This window comes from Carettochelys insculpta, chromosome 5 (genome assembly GCF_033958435.1).
Source record: "Carettochelys insculpta isolate YL-2023 chromosome 5, ASM3395843v1, whole genome shotgun sequence".
In the NCBI taxonomy this organism is placed as follows: Eukaryota; Metazoa; Chordata; order Testudines; family Carettochelyidae; genus Carettochelys; species Carettochelys insculpta.
This window is the reverse complement of record NC_134141.1, coordinates 106176451-106194542: the sequence shown is the minus strand read 5'-3', so window position 1 is coordinate 106194542 and position 18092 is coordinate 106176451. Positions and strand designations below refer to the sequence as shown.

Below are 18092 nucleotides of genomic sequence, written 5' to 3'. Positions count from 1 at the left end.
ACAGTCTTAAACAGAAGAAATAGGAATTTAAAACTTTCCCCTTTACCAAAAACATAGACATAGGCCACAGTATTTTGTCTCCTGGGACGTAATGTCCAATTTTTAGTATCCTCCAATTCAGTTTTACCATATTAGGTTATAAGTGTGTCTAAAAGAAAAAATCAGTTGAAATTTTGAAAAAAAAATTAAAGAAAAGCCTAGAGAGAAGTTCTCTAAAGCAGTGCTCAGCAACCTTTATCACCTTGTAGCACACTTCAGCACTCATATTTCACAGCACACCTAATATATCCTCCACAGTCACAGTCAACGCTGCAAATGACTATCTTAAATGGAGTTACGAAGGGCGCGATCCATAGTCTACGCAGACTGAAGGATGCCTAGGATATATATACATATACACACATAAGTATATATAGAACCCAATCCCCTAACCTGCCCCCCCAGAGCCAAGCACCTCCCATCTCCCCTCCCTTCCCCCACTCTCACTCAGTGCCAGCGACTCACTAGAGTCGTTGCTGCTGCCGCTCCAGAGCAGCTGCCGCTACACGCGTCTCCCACCAAGCCATGGGGCGTGTGCGCAGAGCAGCAGACGGCACAGCCAGTGTGGAACACTGCTGTAGTGTATGCTTTCTGTGTGTCTAGTTTTAGGTGACAAGTGTGGCTAGCACAGCGTAAGCATACCACCTGTCATTTCATTTTGCTAATATTCCGTCTATCAGATTTATGTTATTTGCATTACATTTTAAATATTTTGATCCAGTTTAAAAACCTTAATAGGCCATCTATCCTAGCTACAACTTAAATGAGTTCATTGCTGCTCTAGTATAGAGAAGAGACTTCTTTAAAAGGGGGTTAGGTAGAAAATGGGATATTTGGAATTTTAAGTGCACCTCGTACACTGTTAATGTGTTCAGAAACTGCTTGGCAAAAATACTATATTTGTACAAAATGCTCATTTGTTTTTGTTTTCCTGAAAAATAAATTGATCAGAGATGCATGGCAAAATATAGTTGGACACTAGTTTCATTTAGAAAAATCTAAAAACATAAAATTGGCAGAATTAATTCAAGCTGATCAGTGTAGTGGCCCACACTCTGGCTACATCTACACTTGCATTCCTCTTTCGAAGGAGGAATGCAAATGAGGGAAATCAAATGCAAATGATACTGATTTACATATCTCCTGCTTCATTTGCAGAGTCTCTTTTGGAAGAGATTCTTTTGAAAGAAAAAAAAAGTGTAGTCAGGGCTCTTTAGAAAATAAACCGAATCTTCGAAAGAACACTTTTTCCTATTTTGAGCCTGTGTATCAGGATTGCTAAAACAAGGAATAGTTTCAGTGATGAGAAGAGGAGGCACTAATTAGTTTGAGAACATGCTTTCAGAGTGCTTATTCTGCTGCCTCCAAATGCAGATCTTGCTACGCTGCTTCTAACCTCTGTTTTCTTCCCCTTACAAAAAGGAAAAAAAAATACCATTTTGTTTTTTAAATAGTATGTCAGTAACCTTCTAGTCCTGAAATGTGTGCTAATCTGCCATGAATAAGAGTGCTTGCTGTGAGAGAGTGCATTAATTAACTTGTCCAAGTTCAAGACTGTTTAATTTTTAGGTAGGGTAGAATTAGATTAGCAACTGCATGTGTTAATAGGAACTGTCAGGTGAACAATGCAACCCTTCTCTAGTCTCAGTTGTATAATACATGTACGTACATTGTGTTAGGAGAAAATGGTTGTCTTGTAATACTCAATTTTCAAGGTTGTGCCCCTCTCCTCGTGGGCAGTAGGAGAAGCTGGTACTTGGGGAGTCAAGCTCCCTAGCCTGTGGGGGAGCTCCCATACTCCACCCAGGCCCTTCCCCCTCTCCTATGCTTCTCCCCTACCCCACTGTCAACCTCTTCTCTCTACTCACTCACCAAGTCTCTGGACCTAAAAGTAGGCAGTGATATTGTGGTGGGGCAGAGGGACTCGCTACTGAAACTTCTTTTTAATCGAGTATGCTTTCCACTGTATGAAAGATTGTGAAGACTGGTCATGCAGAAGGTACTTACTTAAAAACACCATGCTTAGGAATAAAAGATGCCAGTCACTGGTTTTGATATACCCTGAAGTTTGTCAGAAATTGATTTGCAAAAACTTCATAGTAAGGACAAGTCAGTTGTCATGTTGAATAAACATTTAAATGTTATGGACTATCTGATGCAGCCTTTCTCTATTATACATTCTTATATCTAAGTTGATTTTTGTTTTAAAGATACTCTTAAACATTCATAAAGTAATCATTCCAGATTACTACATATATAAACTCACTGAAACAAAGACATTATTTTAAAGTAATCAGTCAGAGCTCTTCAGCGTCTTTTTAATGAAGTGCATTGCCTTTAGAAAAAGGGAACGCTAATTTATTTTCTGTGATTTTTTTTCATAAGTCATATTAATGGAATTTCACTATGTGTTTGTTAAAATATGTTTCCAAAGACTTTAGGCGTATCAAAAAATTTTCTGTCTTAGTAAGGTGCTGATTTTGATGGAGGACTCTCTTAAAACTAGTTCCTCAAATGGTCAGAAGTAAAAGGGAAACTCATTTGTCCAGCTGCCTGGAAGAAAAGGACTGTTATCCCCTTAAGGCTGTGGGCACACTAGCAGCTCATTTTGAAAATTATTTTGAAATCAGCAGGAGAGTAACTCCACAGCAATTGCTCATTTCGAAATTAATTTCTAAATTAGAAGGCGTTCATTTCGAAATTGTTGTTCCACTCTCGTGTTGGGAATAACTCCTCCTTTCAATGTTAATTTCAAAATTAAATATGTGTAGCCACTCCTTAAGTGTTCTTTTCAACTTGGATGGAGGGGTAGAGAAAGGAGAGTAGGGATGAACAGAACGAACAGGAAGATCTTGAGAGCAAGCTTTCTATTACAGTAATTAAAAATGTGTTTTAGGTAGTGGTCTTTTGAAGAATTTATTTTAAAAAACTGTCTGAAGATCTGAGCATTTAAGGATAAAGCTTTAATGGTCAAATTGTTAAGTTAGAGATTGATACATGGATTTTTAAAAGATGTGATTTTTATAATCTTCAGCCATAAACTAATATTTAAAGCAAATTTTAAGCTAAGATCTCGTGGACAGAGTGGTGCACAAGTTTTGTCAGTAAACAGGGTTGGCATGTGGCTGTTTAAATGGTTTTGTTACCACTTAATGGCTCTTTCATAGGTTCATTATTATAATAATAGGTTGGGGAAAGAACCACTAATCTGCAAGTTGTACATGGGAGTTTCCATGCCAGTTTTCGTGACTACCATTACACCTTTCAATTCTTTCTCTCTCGCCCCGTGTGTGTGCATGTATGTATACAATACATGTATTTTTTTCTCTCTCTTTCTTTGTTGTGTAATGAAAAAAATTCCACAAAAGCAAGTTAACCAGTGAAATTAGCTGTACATATTGCTGCAACATACACAAGTAAAACAAACTGAAAAATAGATCTGTTATTTATACTGATCTTAGGTGATGGATTTTTTAAAGCTACTGTTACAAATAAGACATCCATATAATTTTTAGATGGTATAATCTTTTAATTACAAATATCTGTTAAAAGAACATCTTCAAGCAGCTTAACTTTAGTTTGTTTGCATAACGTCAAGGCACTCATTGCCATAGTAACCAATTATTCTTACAAGAGCGAATCAAAATTTGCTGCTATAGATACTGCTTTAGATTCTACAATAGAGTATGTCATGGCTGTAGTACAGTAAACCCTCTTTAATGGACCTCTATGTAATGGACTTTGGAAATAATGGACGCTGTCTGCAGGTGGCGTTGCTGAGGGCTGGGGTTGGACTGAGGAGTAAGGACAGCATCAGGTCTGGCACATGTACGCCACAGCCCTTCTTGCCCGCCCGCCCGCCCTTGAATGTTACCCATGAGCTTGAAGACCTTGCCCCTGTGCCAGCAGCTGTCATGTCACCGTGGCACGTGTTGGCCATGTGGTGCTTGGTACGTAGCACGGCCCTGGCACTTGGGCTGGCACGCAAGTGACGATGGCGGGTACCACAGCACGAGGGGCTCTTCTTCCCCTCACCCAACATGACGCTCCTTGGTGAGCTAGCAGAGTTGCCCAGGGGGCTGCAGCTAGGTCAGGGCCCACGTCTGCCTTGCCCCTTACCCAGACTGCAGCAGCATGGCGTGCCCCCTCACTGGCAGAACAAACTGTTGCAGCTCACCACGGAGGTGAGGCACCTGTTGCCCACCGCCCTACGTGGCAGCGCATCCCCATGGAGCAGCTGTTCTTCATTCCCGGACCCCAGGGAGCCACACAGAGGGCTATGGCGGCCTGTAGGAGCTCCTCCTCCCGCAGGCCCATGTGCACAGAGCGTATTGGCACCTGACTGCCACAGCTGCTGAGCAGCAGCCACAGCATTGGAGGCTGAGGGCGGTGGCAGCACTCTGCCTTGGTGCGGGCAGCTGAGAGCTGGGGGCTGGAGAAGCAGCCACAGCACTGAGTGCGTGAGAGCCACGGGAGGTGGAAGGAGCCAGGCCAGCGTGCAGCTCCTCTCCTGGTAATTGGGAGAGGGAGATGGAGGTGTGAAGGGAAGTAGCGGGGTGGGGGTAGAGGACAGTAGTGAGTGGTGATGCACTAACCTTCCCAGCACATCATATAGGGTAACCATTCGGATTTAACGGACTTTCAGCATTAATGGACGCTCCTTCCCCCATTAGTCATTAAATCAAGGGTTTATTGTGCATAGTAAGAGTACAATATGCTGGGCTGGTCATCTTGCTTGCACTCACAATGCACTTTTGTCTTCGCCTTGCTGCTTCCCCATGGCACCACTGCTGTTCCTGGATCCCCTCATTCTAGAAACAGGCCTTGTGTGCACTTACCGGGAGATCAACGCTGCAGAGGTTGATCTCCTGGGTGTTGATTTAGTGTTGTGGAGTCCAATAGTAATCCAAGGATTGCCAAACTTGAGGTTATGATCCTTGCATATTTGCCACATCACCCCCTCCCCCAGAGACAGCCACCCCAACTGTGTATTCTGGCGACTCACCATAGCCCCTGCCACTGGAGCTTGGACAGCCGGGGGTCGCGGGAGTCATGCCAGGGCAAGAGAAATTGTGCAGCTCTCAATTGGAGCTGCAGGAACTATGCTGGGGCAGAAGGAGCTGTGCCAGGGAATCTGCTGTGGGGGACGCCTCCAGCGCTGTTTCTATGCACATGGCCTACATGGGGCGCGTGCATGGAGCTGGCATAGGAGCACGCCATATGTGCGGCTCTGCTGAGCCGCATTTCTTCATACCCTGGTGCTGCATTCACCACATGTGGCAAATGCAGAGTGTATTGGATGCCGTGGATTTAATGGGTCAACTCAGCCTAAGGTATGTTGACTCCAGCTATGCTATTCAAGTAGCACAAGTTGCGTACCTTTAGTTCGACGTTACCCTCTAAAATAGACTAGGCTTCAGTTCCTTCACGTATTGTCTGTCTGTTAACTCATCCAAACTGCTTGCAGTAATCCCTCGATTTACATGGACGTTGTGTTCTGGGCGACCTCTGCGTAAATCGAATTTTGTGTAAAGTGGGGAGGGGTTGGGGGAGTGGGCAGCTGGAGAAAGTCAGCGGGTGGGGGGAGGCAGTCACACAGCCTCTGGTTTCTCCCAGCTGTGGGGGGGGGGTGGGGCGGGCACACAGGTGCTTCTGACACAAGCAGCTGTCTGTGCACCGGGCTGCCCAGCAGACAACTGCTTGCGGTGCTGGTTCTCCCAGCTGGGCAGCCCAGCACGCAGACAGAGGCTTTTGGCACAGTTTCTTGGGACTGTGCCACAAGCCTGTTTGCGTGCCTAGGTGCACAGACAGCTGCTTGCGGTGCCAGTTCTCCAGCTGAGAGAACCGGAGCTGCAAGCAGTTGTCCGTAAGGGATGGCAGCCTGACTCACAGCTGCAGCCCCAACTGGAAACCACTCCCATCAGGAGCCAGCAGCCTTGAGTCAGGCTGCCATCCCTGACAGGAGCGGTTTTTCCCCACTCTTGTCAGGGACAGTCGCCTAACTTGCAGCTGCTGCCCCTGACAGGAGTTGTTTCCCCTGCTCCTGTCAGGGACGGCAGCCTGAGTCATGTTAACTCAAGACATGTGCAACTTGATTGCGCATATCTTGAGGGTTTACTGTATTCCTTTTTTTTTTTTAAACTCCAGTAATTCATAGGTCCTCTTCAAAACTGATTCTTCAGTTCTGCTAAACTCAGAATGCTACAGGGAACTGTGGGATAGGTTCCCACAACATAGTACTGCAACAGTCGATGTTTGCCAATTGAGTGTGGCAGCAATAAGTTGACTTTGTGTGGAGCATGGAGGGAGGTGAGAGTGGTCAAATTCAAACTTATAAATTCTAGAATTACAATATTAATATTAATAAATTCAAATTTATCTAATAGTGTAGACACAGCCTTACAAAGTTTTCTACAGGCATGTGTAGGTGGTGCTTTTTATTTTTTAATGCCAGTATTTACCAGCCCTGAATGCCGGCACCTCAGCAGCCCCAGCCACAGATTGGCTGGTGGGGGCAGGGAGCCAGCTGAGTACCAGCTTCTCTTTTTTCCCGCCCTCCCCACCAGAAAGGCGCTGTATGGGGGGGATGGGTTGTTTGTTGAATCAGTTGAGGATGTGCATCCCAGATAATCTTGTTATATGTATCATGTGATTAAAAAGGTTGCTCCTGGCCACTCCAGCAGAGCTCTAACTCAGGAAAAAAATGAACAAGAGAAGAGACTTGAAGTGATCATATATGAACCTCGTTTAACCTTAATCGGAAGCCAGATGGAGTTAGTTCTGCATTACTGTTTTACAGAGCAACTTTTATGCACTAGCATACTGCTTTAAGTTCTGTGCTATAGATTTACTAAGACTGAGCTAAAAAATTGTAGTGCACTGGTTGATGCCTCACTAGTTTTTAAAAAAAATCCATCTCCTCTGATATAAACTGCTGTTAGTCCTTAAATCATACACCACATGATCCATTTAGTTGTTTGTAAGCAGTTTTATCCAGCGCCAGCTTTTCATTGTGGGTCTTTGCTTGGCTTGCATTTTTACTATGATAGGTGGCGAATGTATGTATAGTTGTTCAATACAGCATAGAAATGTTGCTGGCTCTGATTTCTCTTAAATATTTCTTTTGATGCAGACCAATGAGTGGAATAAGAATGATGATCGGCTTCTGCAAGCTGTGGAGAATGGAGATTCAGAGAAAGTGGCTTCACTGCTGGGGAAAAAGGGAGCCAGTGCCACCAAACAGGATAGTGAGGGCAAAACTGCGTAAGTCTGTACACTTTTAAAATTTTTTTCAATGACTTCAAAGGATGAAGATGGAAACACTTGGGTGCATGTTTCATTTGCAAATTGGTTTTTGTAGCTGCAACTACAAAGCAAATAAGCATTGGCCTGAAAATAATCTTCCTTCATCTCCGTCCTGCCCTACTACATGTTATACGTTTTTATCATAAGAATGGCCATACTGTGTTAGATAAAGGTCTGAAGTTAAACTTACTGGTCTATAATTACCAGGGTTACCTCTAGAGCCCTTTTTAAATATCGGCATCACATTAGCTATCTTCCTGTCATTAGGCACAGAAGATGTTTTAAAGGATAGGTTATAAACCATAGTTAATAGCTCCACAATTTCACATTTGAGTTCTTTCAGAATTCTTGGGTGAATGCCATCTGGTCCCAGTGACTTGTTGCTGTTAAGTGAATCAATTTGTTTAAAAACCTCCTCTAATAGCAGCTCCATCTGGGACAGTTCCTCAGAACAGCTTGGGTTTGGAAATCTCTTTGACATGCTCAGCTGGGAAGGCCAAAGCAAAGAATTAATTTAGTTTCTCTGAAATGGTCTTTGCCCATGAAAGCTTGTGCTCCAAAATATCTGTTAGTCTGTAAGGTACCACAAGACTACTTGTTCTCTTATCCTCTGAGTGCTACTTCAACAGCTGGATTATCCAGTGGGCCCACTGGTTGTTTAGCAGGCTTCCTGCTTCTGATTTTTCTTCTGTCTCAGAGCTGTATTTACTGCTTCAGCCCATTTGGTGACATTGGTCCAGATTGCTGAGCTGATTTTTCATCTTGGGAAGAGACATTTGGCATGTTGGGATGTCCAGATTCTTCTTTGAGTGGTCCCCGTGGGTGCTCTACAATAGGTGTCGGGCTCGCCCAGCGCCACAGATCGGAATTCTTCTAGCAGTTTCTATTGGGTTGCGCATGTGCCAACGCGCGCCGCTCCCTTGCGCGCCCCTGGCCATGTGCGTGATCTGGTCCCCGCCAGTTTCTTCTCAACCGCTATCGGCTGCAGACGGAATCCGCTCCGGCTAAAGCCAGAGACAGATAAGATAGTTGTTTTTTACATGTACTTCATTTGTTTGTCACTAATATACAAAAAAAAAAAAAAAGAAAAGAGCATGGCACATCTATCAAACCATAACTTTGACAATTACTCTAGACCCACTCCTCTCATGGATTCACTCCCGGAGGACAAGAAGCCAGTGGTAAAGGCGATTGTGCAAGAAGGCTACGCGGCGTCGCAGACGGGAGTCCAGATTGCCCTGGACGTGGCGGACACAGCGGCACGTTCAACAGCAGCAGCAGTGGTAATGCGTAGGGAATCCTGGCTCCAGACGTCCGCTATCCCCAGAGACCTACAGGCGAAGATCGTGGATCTTCCCTTTGATAAGCAAAAGCTGTTTGCGAACTCAACCAACTCGGTCCTCCACTCCAGCAAAGACTCGAGGGCCACACTTAAGACCTTGGGTATTTATACTCCCCCATACAAGAAAAAGAAGTTCTATTCTCAGCAAAGAAGCTATGCTTACCAACCACAGCGCGCTCAGTATCAGCGAGGCTATGACCAAGGGCGCCATCAACAGCAGCAGCAGTACAGGGCCCCCAGACGACGTTCTCAACAAAGCCGTACACCCTCGGGACAAGCCCAGAGACAGCAAGTTTGACGGTAATGTCGAGGGCTGCACTATCAACACCATCACTCAATGCCATTCTCATCTCATGTTCCATCATCGCCTCAAACCGTTCCACTCCCAATGGCAAAAGATCACCATGGACAAATGGGTGCGAGAAATTATAGCCACGGGTTACACGATCCCCTTCCAGTCACTTCCACCGACGAAACCTCCCACCCGGCCTCATCTCAGGGATGCTGCCCACGAGGCGAGGCTGAAGCAGGGGGTAGATCACCTCATGTTCATAGGGGCGGTGGAAAGAGTGCCGGAACAATTCCAAGGGAAAGGTTTTTACTCACGCTACTTCCTAACAGAGAAGAAAACAGGAGGCTGGAGGCCAATTTTGGGTCTACGGGGCCTCAACTGTTACTTGTGCAAGCAACGCTTTCGGATGATCACAGTTGCCTCCATACTTACGGCCCTGGACGATGGAGACTGGTTTGCAGCCCTTGACTTACAAGACGCTTACTTTCATATAACAATCCACCCGGCACACAGACGGTTCCTCCGCTTCATGGTCGGCGGGGAACATTTCCAGTACAGGGTTCTTCCGTTCGGTCTATCCTTGGCACCCAGAGTCTGTACCAAAACCCTGGCAGTGGTATCAGCCTACCTGCACAGACGGGGGTGTTTATTTTTCCATATCTGGACGACTGCCTACTGAAATGGGCCTCAAAGGCAGAGGTCCTACGCATGATACGCGTCACTGCGAACATGTTTACTTCGCTGGGCCTAGTTTTCAACCTCGCAAAGTCAGAGACCAAACCCACGCAAGATATAGAGTTCATAGGGGCGTGCATAAACTCTATCGCAGCAAGAGTATACCTGCCCAACGCCCGCTTCCGTGCCATCAACTCCCTGGTACAAGTCATGACGTACAGCCCCACAGTGCCGCTCCTAACATGCCTGCAACTGTTGGGGCACATGGTGGCAGCGATGTTTGTGGTACAGAATGCCAGGTTACACATGCGAAGCCTGCAGCATTGGCTGGCGAGTGTTTGCAAACCGGCATCCCACACTGTCCACAGGGTAGTGTCGCCCACGACGGAAGTGTGCAGATCCCTAGCGTGGTGGGGAAATCCCAAGAATCTGCTAGTGGGGGGGTGCCCTTCCACCAACCACAAATTTCTATTTTTCTTACTACCGATGCCTCCCACATAGGATGGGGAGTGCACATTGGCAGCAAGGTGACGCAAGGGCTATGGTACCCTGCGGAACAGACACTGCACATAAACATACTGGAGCTCAGAGCGGTGTTCAATGCGTGCAGACACTTTCGGAAATACCTACACGGCAAAGTAGTCAGGATCAATACCGACAATACCTCCACTACGTTCTACATAAATCAACAAGGAGGGGCACGATCCTGTGTGCTATGCGTGGAAGCAGTCTGATTGTGGAACTGGTGCATTGCCAACAACATAACGTTGAAAGCCTCGTACTTGCCGGGCACCCACAATGTGAAGGCAGATCAGCTGAGCAGGCGCTTCGCACTCACGCACGAATGGCAGATCCGCTCCGACCTGCTACGGCGCATATTTCGTACATGGGGGTTTCCCCAAGTTGATTTGTTTGCCACCCAGTACAACAAGAAGTGTCCCCAGTACTGCTCCAGAGCAGGTATAGGGCAGGGGTCCCTGGGGGATGCATTCATGATTTCATGGAAGGGCCCTCTGCTCTACGCGTTTTCCCCCCTACAACGCTTATCCACAAGGTTATGCAGAAAGCCAGAAGGGAGAGAGCTCGCATGATACTCATAGTTCCAACTTGGGACCGACAACAGTGGTTTCCCTTGCTTCTGCGCATGTCGGATCGTCCACCACTCCCCCTACCGGTGGCGCCGGACTTATTCACGCAGGCTCAGGGGTCCATAGTGCACCCGCACCCTCAGGGACTACGCCTACAAGCATGGTTAATCCGTGGCTCAGCGCCTTAGAGAGCACGTGTACGGAGGGAGTACGACAAGTCTTGGAGCGTAGCCGAAGGACCTCCACCAGGAGGACTTACGAACAGAAATGGACATGCTTTACAGCCTGGTGTTCCACCAAACAGTTAGCTCCCCTCGACGTTCCCATAACCGTACTACTAGAATACCTATTGGACCTCAAATGAGACGGGCTTTCTCTATCCTCGATAAAGGTCCACCTCGCTGCTATATCAGCTTTTCGGCATATAGAGAATGGGCCCACCGTATTCGCCCACCTTATCGTCACAAGGTTCTTGAAGGGGCTGGTAAACCTGTACCCCCCTTGAAAACCGCTACCGCCGTCGTGGAGTTTGGACTTGGTGCTCAGCACGCTATCAGGACCACCCTTCGAACCCTTAGCCACGGTACCCCTCCGACTCCTTACTATGAAAACAACCTTCCTTCTTGCGATTACATCAGCCCGCAGGGTGAGAGAGCTCGCAGCAGTGATGGCAACGCCGCCCTGCACAGTGTTCTCAAAGGAGACGGTAACCTTACGGTTACACCCAGCCTTCGTTCCAAAAGTTTCCTCAGAGTTCCATCTTAACGAACCAATAGTTTTACCCTCGTTTTACCCGAAGCCTCACAGCTCCAGCAAGGAGGCGCGCCTACATCTCCTAGATGTGAGAAGGGCATTGGCCTTCTACATAGACAGAACTAGGTCCTTCTGCAAAACAGACAGGCTTCTGGTGTCTCTGGCTCCCAGGTCAAAAGGGGAAAGCCTCTCTTCCCAGAGAATTTCGAAGCACATTGTATCCTGTATAAAAATGTGCTATGAGCTTCGAAAGACCCCTTTGCTGGCTCCGCCTAGGGCTCACTCCACCAGGGCGGTGAAGGCATCAACAGCCTTCTTCAATGGAATTGCATTAAAAGACGTCTTTTGAGCGGCGACCTGGTCATCCTATGACACCTTCGCCAAGCATTACGCCCTGCATCAGGTATTTGAGGAGGATACCCGTCTGTTGACAGCAGTCCTCTCGGGGGCAAGCTGCACATAAATCGATTACCCACCTCCTTACTTGGGTTACTGCTGAGTAGTCACCTATTGTGGAGCACCCACAGGGACCACTCGAAGAAGAAAGAGAAGTTACTCACCTGTAGTAACGATGGTTCTTCGAGATGTGTCCCCGTGGGTGCTCCACCACCCGCCCATCCTCCCCGCTTCGGATCTCTGTCTGGTGTTTTTCAGGCGCATCTGAGGCGGTTGGTCAAGGGAACTGGCGGGGACCGGATTGCGCACATGGCCGGGGGTGCGCAAGGGAGCGGCGCGCGTCGGCGCATGCGCGATCCAATAGAAACTGCTAGAAGAATTCCGATCTGCGGCGCCAGTTGAGCCCGACCCCTATTGTGGAGCACCCACGGGGACACATCTCGAAGAACCATCGTTACTACAGGTGAGTAACTTCTCTTTCCATGGTGCAAGCTCCTAACAGTCATTAAACCTTTTGGGACTATATTCCCCCTTGGAGGTTTTGTTTAGTAACACTGCTAAATTTAAGTGGTAGTTTGATGCATCGCTTTGAATTTATAATATTGTACCAGGCTTTAAGCCTTACAAAATCTAAAGCACTGGGCGTCTCATTGTGTTTGGAATTTGTGAAGGATGTCTCCCCACAGGAAAGCTCTTCACTTGATGGAAATCCCACTTAGAATTTCAATAGAAAAGTGAATGTGAAATTTCCTCCCCTCTTCTGTACCTCTTTCAACTTTTCTCCTCTTGGAAAATCTTTCTAGCTTGTTAACAAGAGCACACAGGGTTACTGTCATGGGATCCCTTTCTTTCAAACCTTTCCATTTGGTATCATGTGGAAAACTGATTTCATGAAGAACTGAGGAAACAGCTCACAGCTTGGCATTCCATGGGGAAAGGAGCCTTTTACAGGTGGAGGTGGGGAATCGTCCTATCTTGGGAGAAGAACAACAAAGCTATTTGTAGCACATTCTGCCCCTTAGCTGTGTTTATGGAGTCATGCTGTGCTTCCTACATGGTCTGTTTCAGTTTGCTACATCTATTTCTGGCCTGTATGTGAGGAAATTAAATGATGGCAATGACTCATGATGACTTGAGACTTCTCACCATAGTAGTCTGCGTGTTCTAGTTTCTTCAAGTGGGCTTTTTCCGCATTTTAATGGGGATAGAACTTGAAGTTGCAAGCACGTTTGTGTTTTAAAACAAAGAATTTGAGGTAATTTAAAAGATACAACTGAAGTAATTCAACAGCTACTTTTATTAGATATATCAGATGTTCTATTTTGACCCAATTGTAAACTAAATAAAACTAAATTTGAGCCAGTTTCTTTTTTTAGAATCAGTTCCACTGTATCCAGTATAACTTTTCTTCACTCAAGCTGTAGCTATATTAGACATAGAAGTTGACCACCAAAAAGCAATTTTAGTTATGCCAATTGTGTAGCTAAAATGGACTTATCAGTGGTCGACTTCAATGTCTGTCTATGGGAGAAGGTCTTGGCCATTTCTCCCATTGACCTTTATTAATCCTCACCCCTCGCAAAGAGTTCCGGGGTCAACTTTGACCCTGCTGTTTTGTGCATGCGTGAAACAAAACCTTGGAAGATAGACTCTGAGCAGGTCGATCTTCACCAGTAGTATAGACCTAGCCTCAGGGAGTTAAACCAGTAGGTAGAATAAAGGTTTATTGTTCAGGTTCAGTTCTAGTTTAAGTGAAAATACCAGCTCAGTCTGGTTCTGGTTTAACTGCCTAGTTCTACTGAAGATTTTTTTGGATTTCTAATACACTATGAGATCATGAACTGTGTTTTGACACAGCTTTCTTCCCCATCCCTCAAGGGATAGCCTTCAAGCTGTCACATTTAGTGACAATGAAGATACTTGCTATCCTACACTAACATGAAATGGCTATGTGATCTTAAATGAATGGAACAAACATGGACTGATGATTTAAGAGATCTGTGTTCTTACTAGCTCAGTGTGCTCTCTTACCTAGCACTTGATTGAAAATACTTGCCCGTGAATATGAGCATGTCTGAGCAAAGGCAGGTCCATTGATATGCTCCATTTATGACTTGTGCAAGACCCTGCGTTCAATCCTTATTCCTTGTTAAAAGTAGTGGGGAATTTAAGACTTGCACAAGTTGTCTCAGTGCTGACTAGTGGACAGCAATTCTGATGAATGGAGAAACTGAGTGGCTGATCTGGAGAAGTACATCATGCATGAATAGCATATGTTGGTGTGGCCTGTTCTGGGATTATGGCTCACTAGTTTGTGGTTCATATCATTTTCAAACAATTTCAAAAAGTATTTTAAAATATGGGGGGTATGCAATATATGCTCTTTTCATGGAAAATATTCTAGTGGAGTAAGTGAAAAAGTGAGTGATTAAGGGGAATTTGTTCTTTATGGTTTTCAGTATGTGCATTTCTTCTACCTTTTTCTTTTAAGGTTACTTTTAAAGCCTGCTTTTTCACAGCCATCATATTCTGTAAGATTTAAAGCCCTGTAGTGCTTCAATTTAAAGTAGACCCAAGAATTCTGGCTGCCCTTGCAGCACTAATTTGTCTCTCAGCAGTCACTTCTGAGTTGCTCAACCTTATTTAATATTTAGCAGAGTCAGGGGGAAAAAATCTGGATCTTTAAATAGGACCCCTTGGGAAGTATATTAAAAGTGGAAGGAGACCTAAAATGACAGTTGAAACAGCAGCTCTCCATTTGGGGAAAAGGGGGAGTTTAAAATTTTCTTTTCTGATCCTTTATTTTTTCACATTATCTACTAACTTTTCACCACTCCTTTAACATAATGGAAGTGAGGGTTTTATGTTCCCTAATGAGGATAAACTCTGCCTGGGTGTATCAACAAAAAAGCTAACAGGGCCAATTTGGAATGCATTTTCAGACACTTGGTGATCACAGCCATGGTTCAATGCCACACAGAGCATTAGTTACATTCTAGCCACAGTCTGAGAGATTCAGACTGCTTGGATGTATGATGATACCTCTGTGATTACACTGATGTACTTAGTAATTTGCATAATAATGTTGAAGGTAATGAATCAGAAGAACATAATGGATTCAATTATGTAACAAATAGAGTACAAATTGAACCTTTCTAATCTGGCAATCTCTCAGCCAGCAACATCCATAATCTGGCATGATTTTAGTTAGCCAGATGACCGCTTATGGATGTGGCCAAGTTTCCCATGGTCCCATAAAGTTTGTTTACAGACACCAGTCCTGGCTCTTAGCTTTCTGTGCTGTTACTTATCGGTAATTTACCCCAAATGTCTTCTAAGAGCCCAGTAAGCAATGAAAGTGTTGGTCATGTGCTAGATAATATTGACCTCCTGTGGTCTGGCAGATTAATGCCAGACAAGAGAATTTGCCAGACTACAGGAAAAAAGGTAATGACATTAAGACAGAAAGTTGAATTACTGGATAAGAAGACAGTTGTTCACCCTGCAGCCTCAGTATCTAGATGATATGACATTAAGTCTACTGTGGGGTTGTTTTTTTTTTTTAAGGAGCAAAACATAAGGGACAGTATTTTTACCGTTCATGGCTTTCTCTGGAAATGGGAAGGCCTTCCTGTATTCTACCTGATAGTGATTAAATCTACACTGGAGCATCACATTCACTTTTGGACACAGTTTTTCAACAAATGAGAGAACCAGTAGTTACAAAAATCTTTTTTTAATGAACTTTATTAAGAAATGTAGGCTGCTGCCATCCAGAGGCACCACTGTCTACAAGTGTGACGTGGGGCACTTGTAAAGAGGAAAGGAATCATTTGCTCTCATTAGTCGTAAGAGGCAAAACAAAATAATTTAATACTAAGCCAGGCAGAATGGATATAGACCACTGTGATGTACCAGACTGCTTTTTTGTTATGTTGCCAAAGAGGTTGTACAGTCTCCAGTTTAGGTTGGAATGGAGAAGGGGACTAGATATTTCAGCTCTTCACTAAGGGTACACTTGCATTTGATCAACAAAATGTTTGTTGTTCACAGGTGCTTAAATAAAAATCTCCCATGAATGACAAAGTTTTTGTCTGAGGAGCTGTCCCAGACTGAGGGGTCAATAGAACAGGTTTTGGAACATGTTCATAAACTAAATAGTAACAAGTCACCAAGACCAGATGTCATTCACCCAGGAGTTCTGAAAGAACTCAAATGTGAAATTGTGGAACTACTAACTATGGTTTGTGCCCTCTTATTTAAATCCTCTTCCGTGCCAAATGACTGGAGGATAGCTAATGCACTCCCATTTTGAAAAATAGCTCCAGAGTTGATTCTGGCAATTATAGGCCTGTAAGTCTAACTTCAGTACCAGGCAAATTAGATGAAACTACAGTAAAGAATAGAATTATCAGACACATAGATGAACATAATTTGTTAGGGGGCCGGGGAGATGCGGTGTGGTTTCTGTAAAGGGAAATGAGACCTCACCAATCTATTAGAATTCTTTGAGGGGATCACATGGATTAATAAATGGATAAAAGTCAGGAAGCAAAGAGTAGGTATAATTTTCAGAATGGAGAGAGGTAACTAGTGGTCCTGCAGAAGTCTGTACTGGGGCCAATCGTATTCAACATATTTGTAAATGGTCTGGAGAAAAGGTATAAAGGTGGCAATGTTTGCAGATGATACTAAACTTCTCAAGATAGTTCAATCCAAAGCAGATTCAAAAGCTTCAGAAGGATCTCAGAAAACTAGGTGACTGGGCAATAAAATGCTTGGTGAATGTTTATATTGATGAATACAAATTAATGTATAACTGGAAAGCATAATCCCAACTATACATATAAAATGATGGGGTCTAAATTAGCTGTTACTACCCAAGAGAGATCCTGGAGTCACTGTGGATAGTTCTCTGAAAACATCCACTCAATGTGCAGCAGCAGTCCAAAAAAGTAAACGGAGAATAGAGAATAAATAGAGAATATTACTGCCTCTGTATAAACCCATGGTGCACCCACATCTTGATTATTGTATGCAGATATGGTCACCTTAGCTCAAAAAACATATCTCAACGTTGGAAAAGGTTCAGAAAAGGACAACAAAAATTATTTTGGATGCAAAATGTCTGCCAGGTGGGGAGAGATTAATAAGACTGTGACATTTCATCTTAGATGAGGGAAGACTGGGGCCGGGGGAGTTGATAGAGGTCTGTAAAACCATGAATGGCCTGGAGAAAATGAATAAGGAAAAGTTATTTACAGTAAAAGCTGTGTTTGCCGGTACTCTGATAACCGTACATTCTACTAATTGACACTTAGGGCATCTGCCCTGGGGCTGGTTTAACAGGGCTAGCTGAGCGTGGCCAGCTTCCTGGCTGGGGCCGATTGCTGTGGGGCTGCCCCTCCCCCCGTTGTGCCAGGGTCACATGAGTGGAAAATTTGATTATCTGGAAACCTCTGTTCCCCAGGGATGCTGGATAATTAAGCTTCTACTGTACTTGTTCCCACAATGCAAGATCTAGGGTTCACCAAATGAAATTAATAGTTAGCAGGTTTAAAACAAATAAAAGAAAGTATTTCTTCGCACAATGCACGGTCAACCTGTGGAACTCCTTAACCAGAGGATGTTGTGAACGCTAGGACTTTAACCGGTTCAGTAAAGAGCCAGATAAATTCATGGGTAGGAATGGTGTCCTTGTCCTCTTTGTCGGAAGTGGAGACTTGGCGATAGGAAATGAATCACTTGAATGCCTGTTCTGTTCATCCCTTCTGGGGCACCTGGCATTGGCCAGTAGTGGAAGACAGAATACTGGGCTAGAGGGACCTTTAGATTGATCCAATATGCCCATTCTTTTGTTCTTAAGTGAAAGTGTGAATACTGCTTTTGTTGGCAGGAGCATTCTTCTGTCAATGAAGCAAAACCCCCCTCATAGGGGCATGGAAATATTTTCTTTACAAAATTGTCACTAAACAGTACTCATGCAAGCTCATTTTTAGCAACAAGGTGGTGTCGCAACAGCTTTGTTGCTAAAAGCTGCGTACTGTAGACAGACCCTAAGTCACCACTTTAATTGAGACTTTTTCCTGGTAAAATTTGGGTGCAGAGGGCCTTGATGTGGCTTAGGTACCACTTTTTCCTGGCAAAACACTCTGCAAGTTGGAGGAACTCTTCCAGCAATGTATATTGCAGTTGTGTCATG

At 44.6% G+C, this 18092-nt stretch overlaps 1 protein-coding gene across 4 annotated transcripts in view; it reads left to right on the top strand.

The window, feature by feature from the left end:
* Positions 1-18092, top strand: part of RAI14 (retinoic acid induced 14) — a 131722-nt gene that overhangs the window by 72128 nt on the left and 41502 nt on the right. For 3 of the 4 annotated variants that reach the window (XM_074995692.1, XM_074995690.1, XM_074995691.1), the window contains exon 3: positions 7172-7302. In XM_074995692.1, the coding sequence (XP_074851793.1) occupies positions 7172-7302 (131 nt within the window). Of the gene's footprint in view, positions 1-7171; positions 7303-18092 lie in introns of those variants that run through there. The other variant, XM_074995693.1, reaches the window with a different exon arrangement.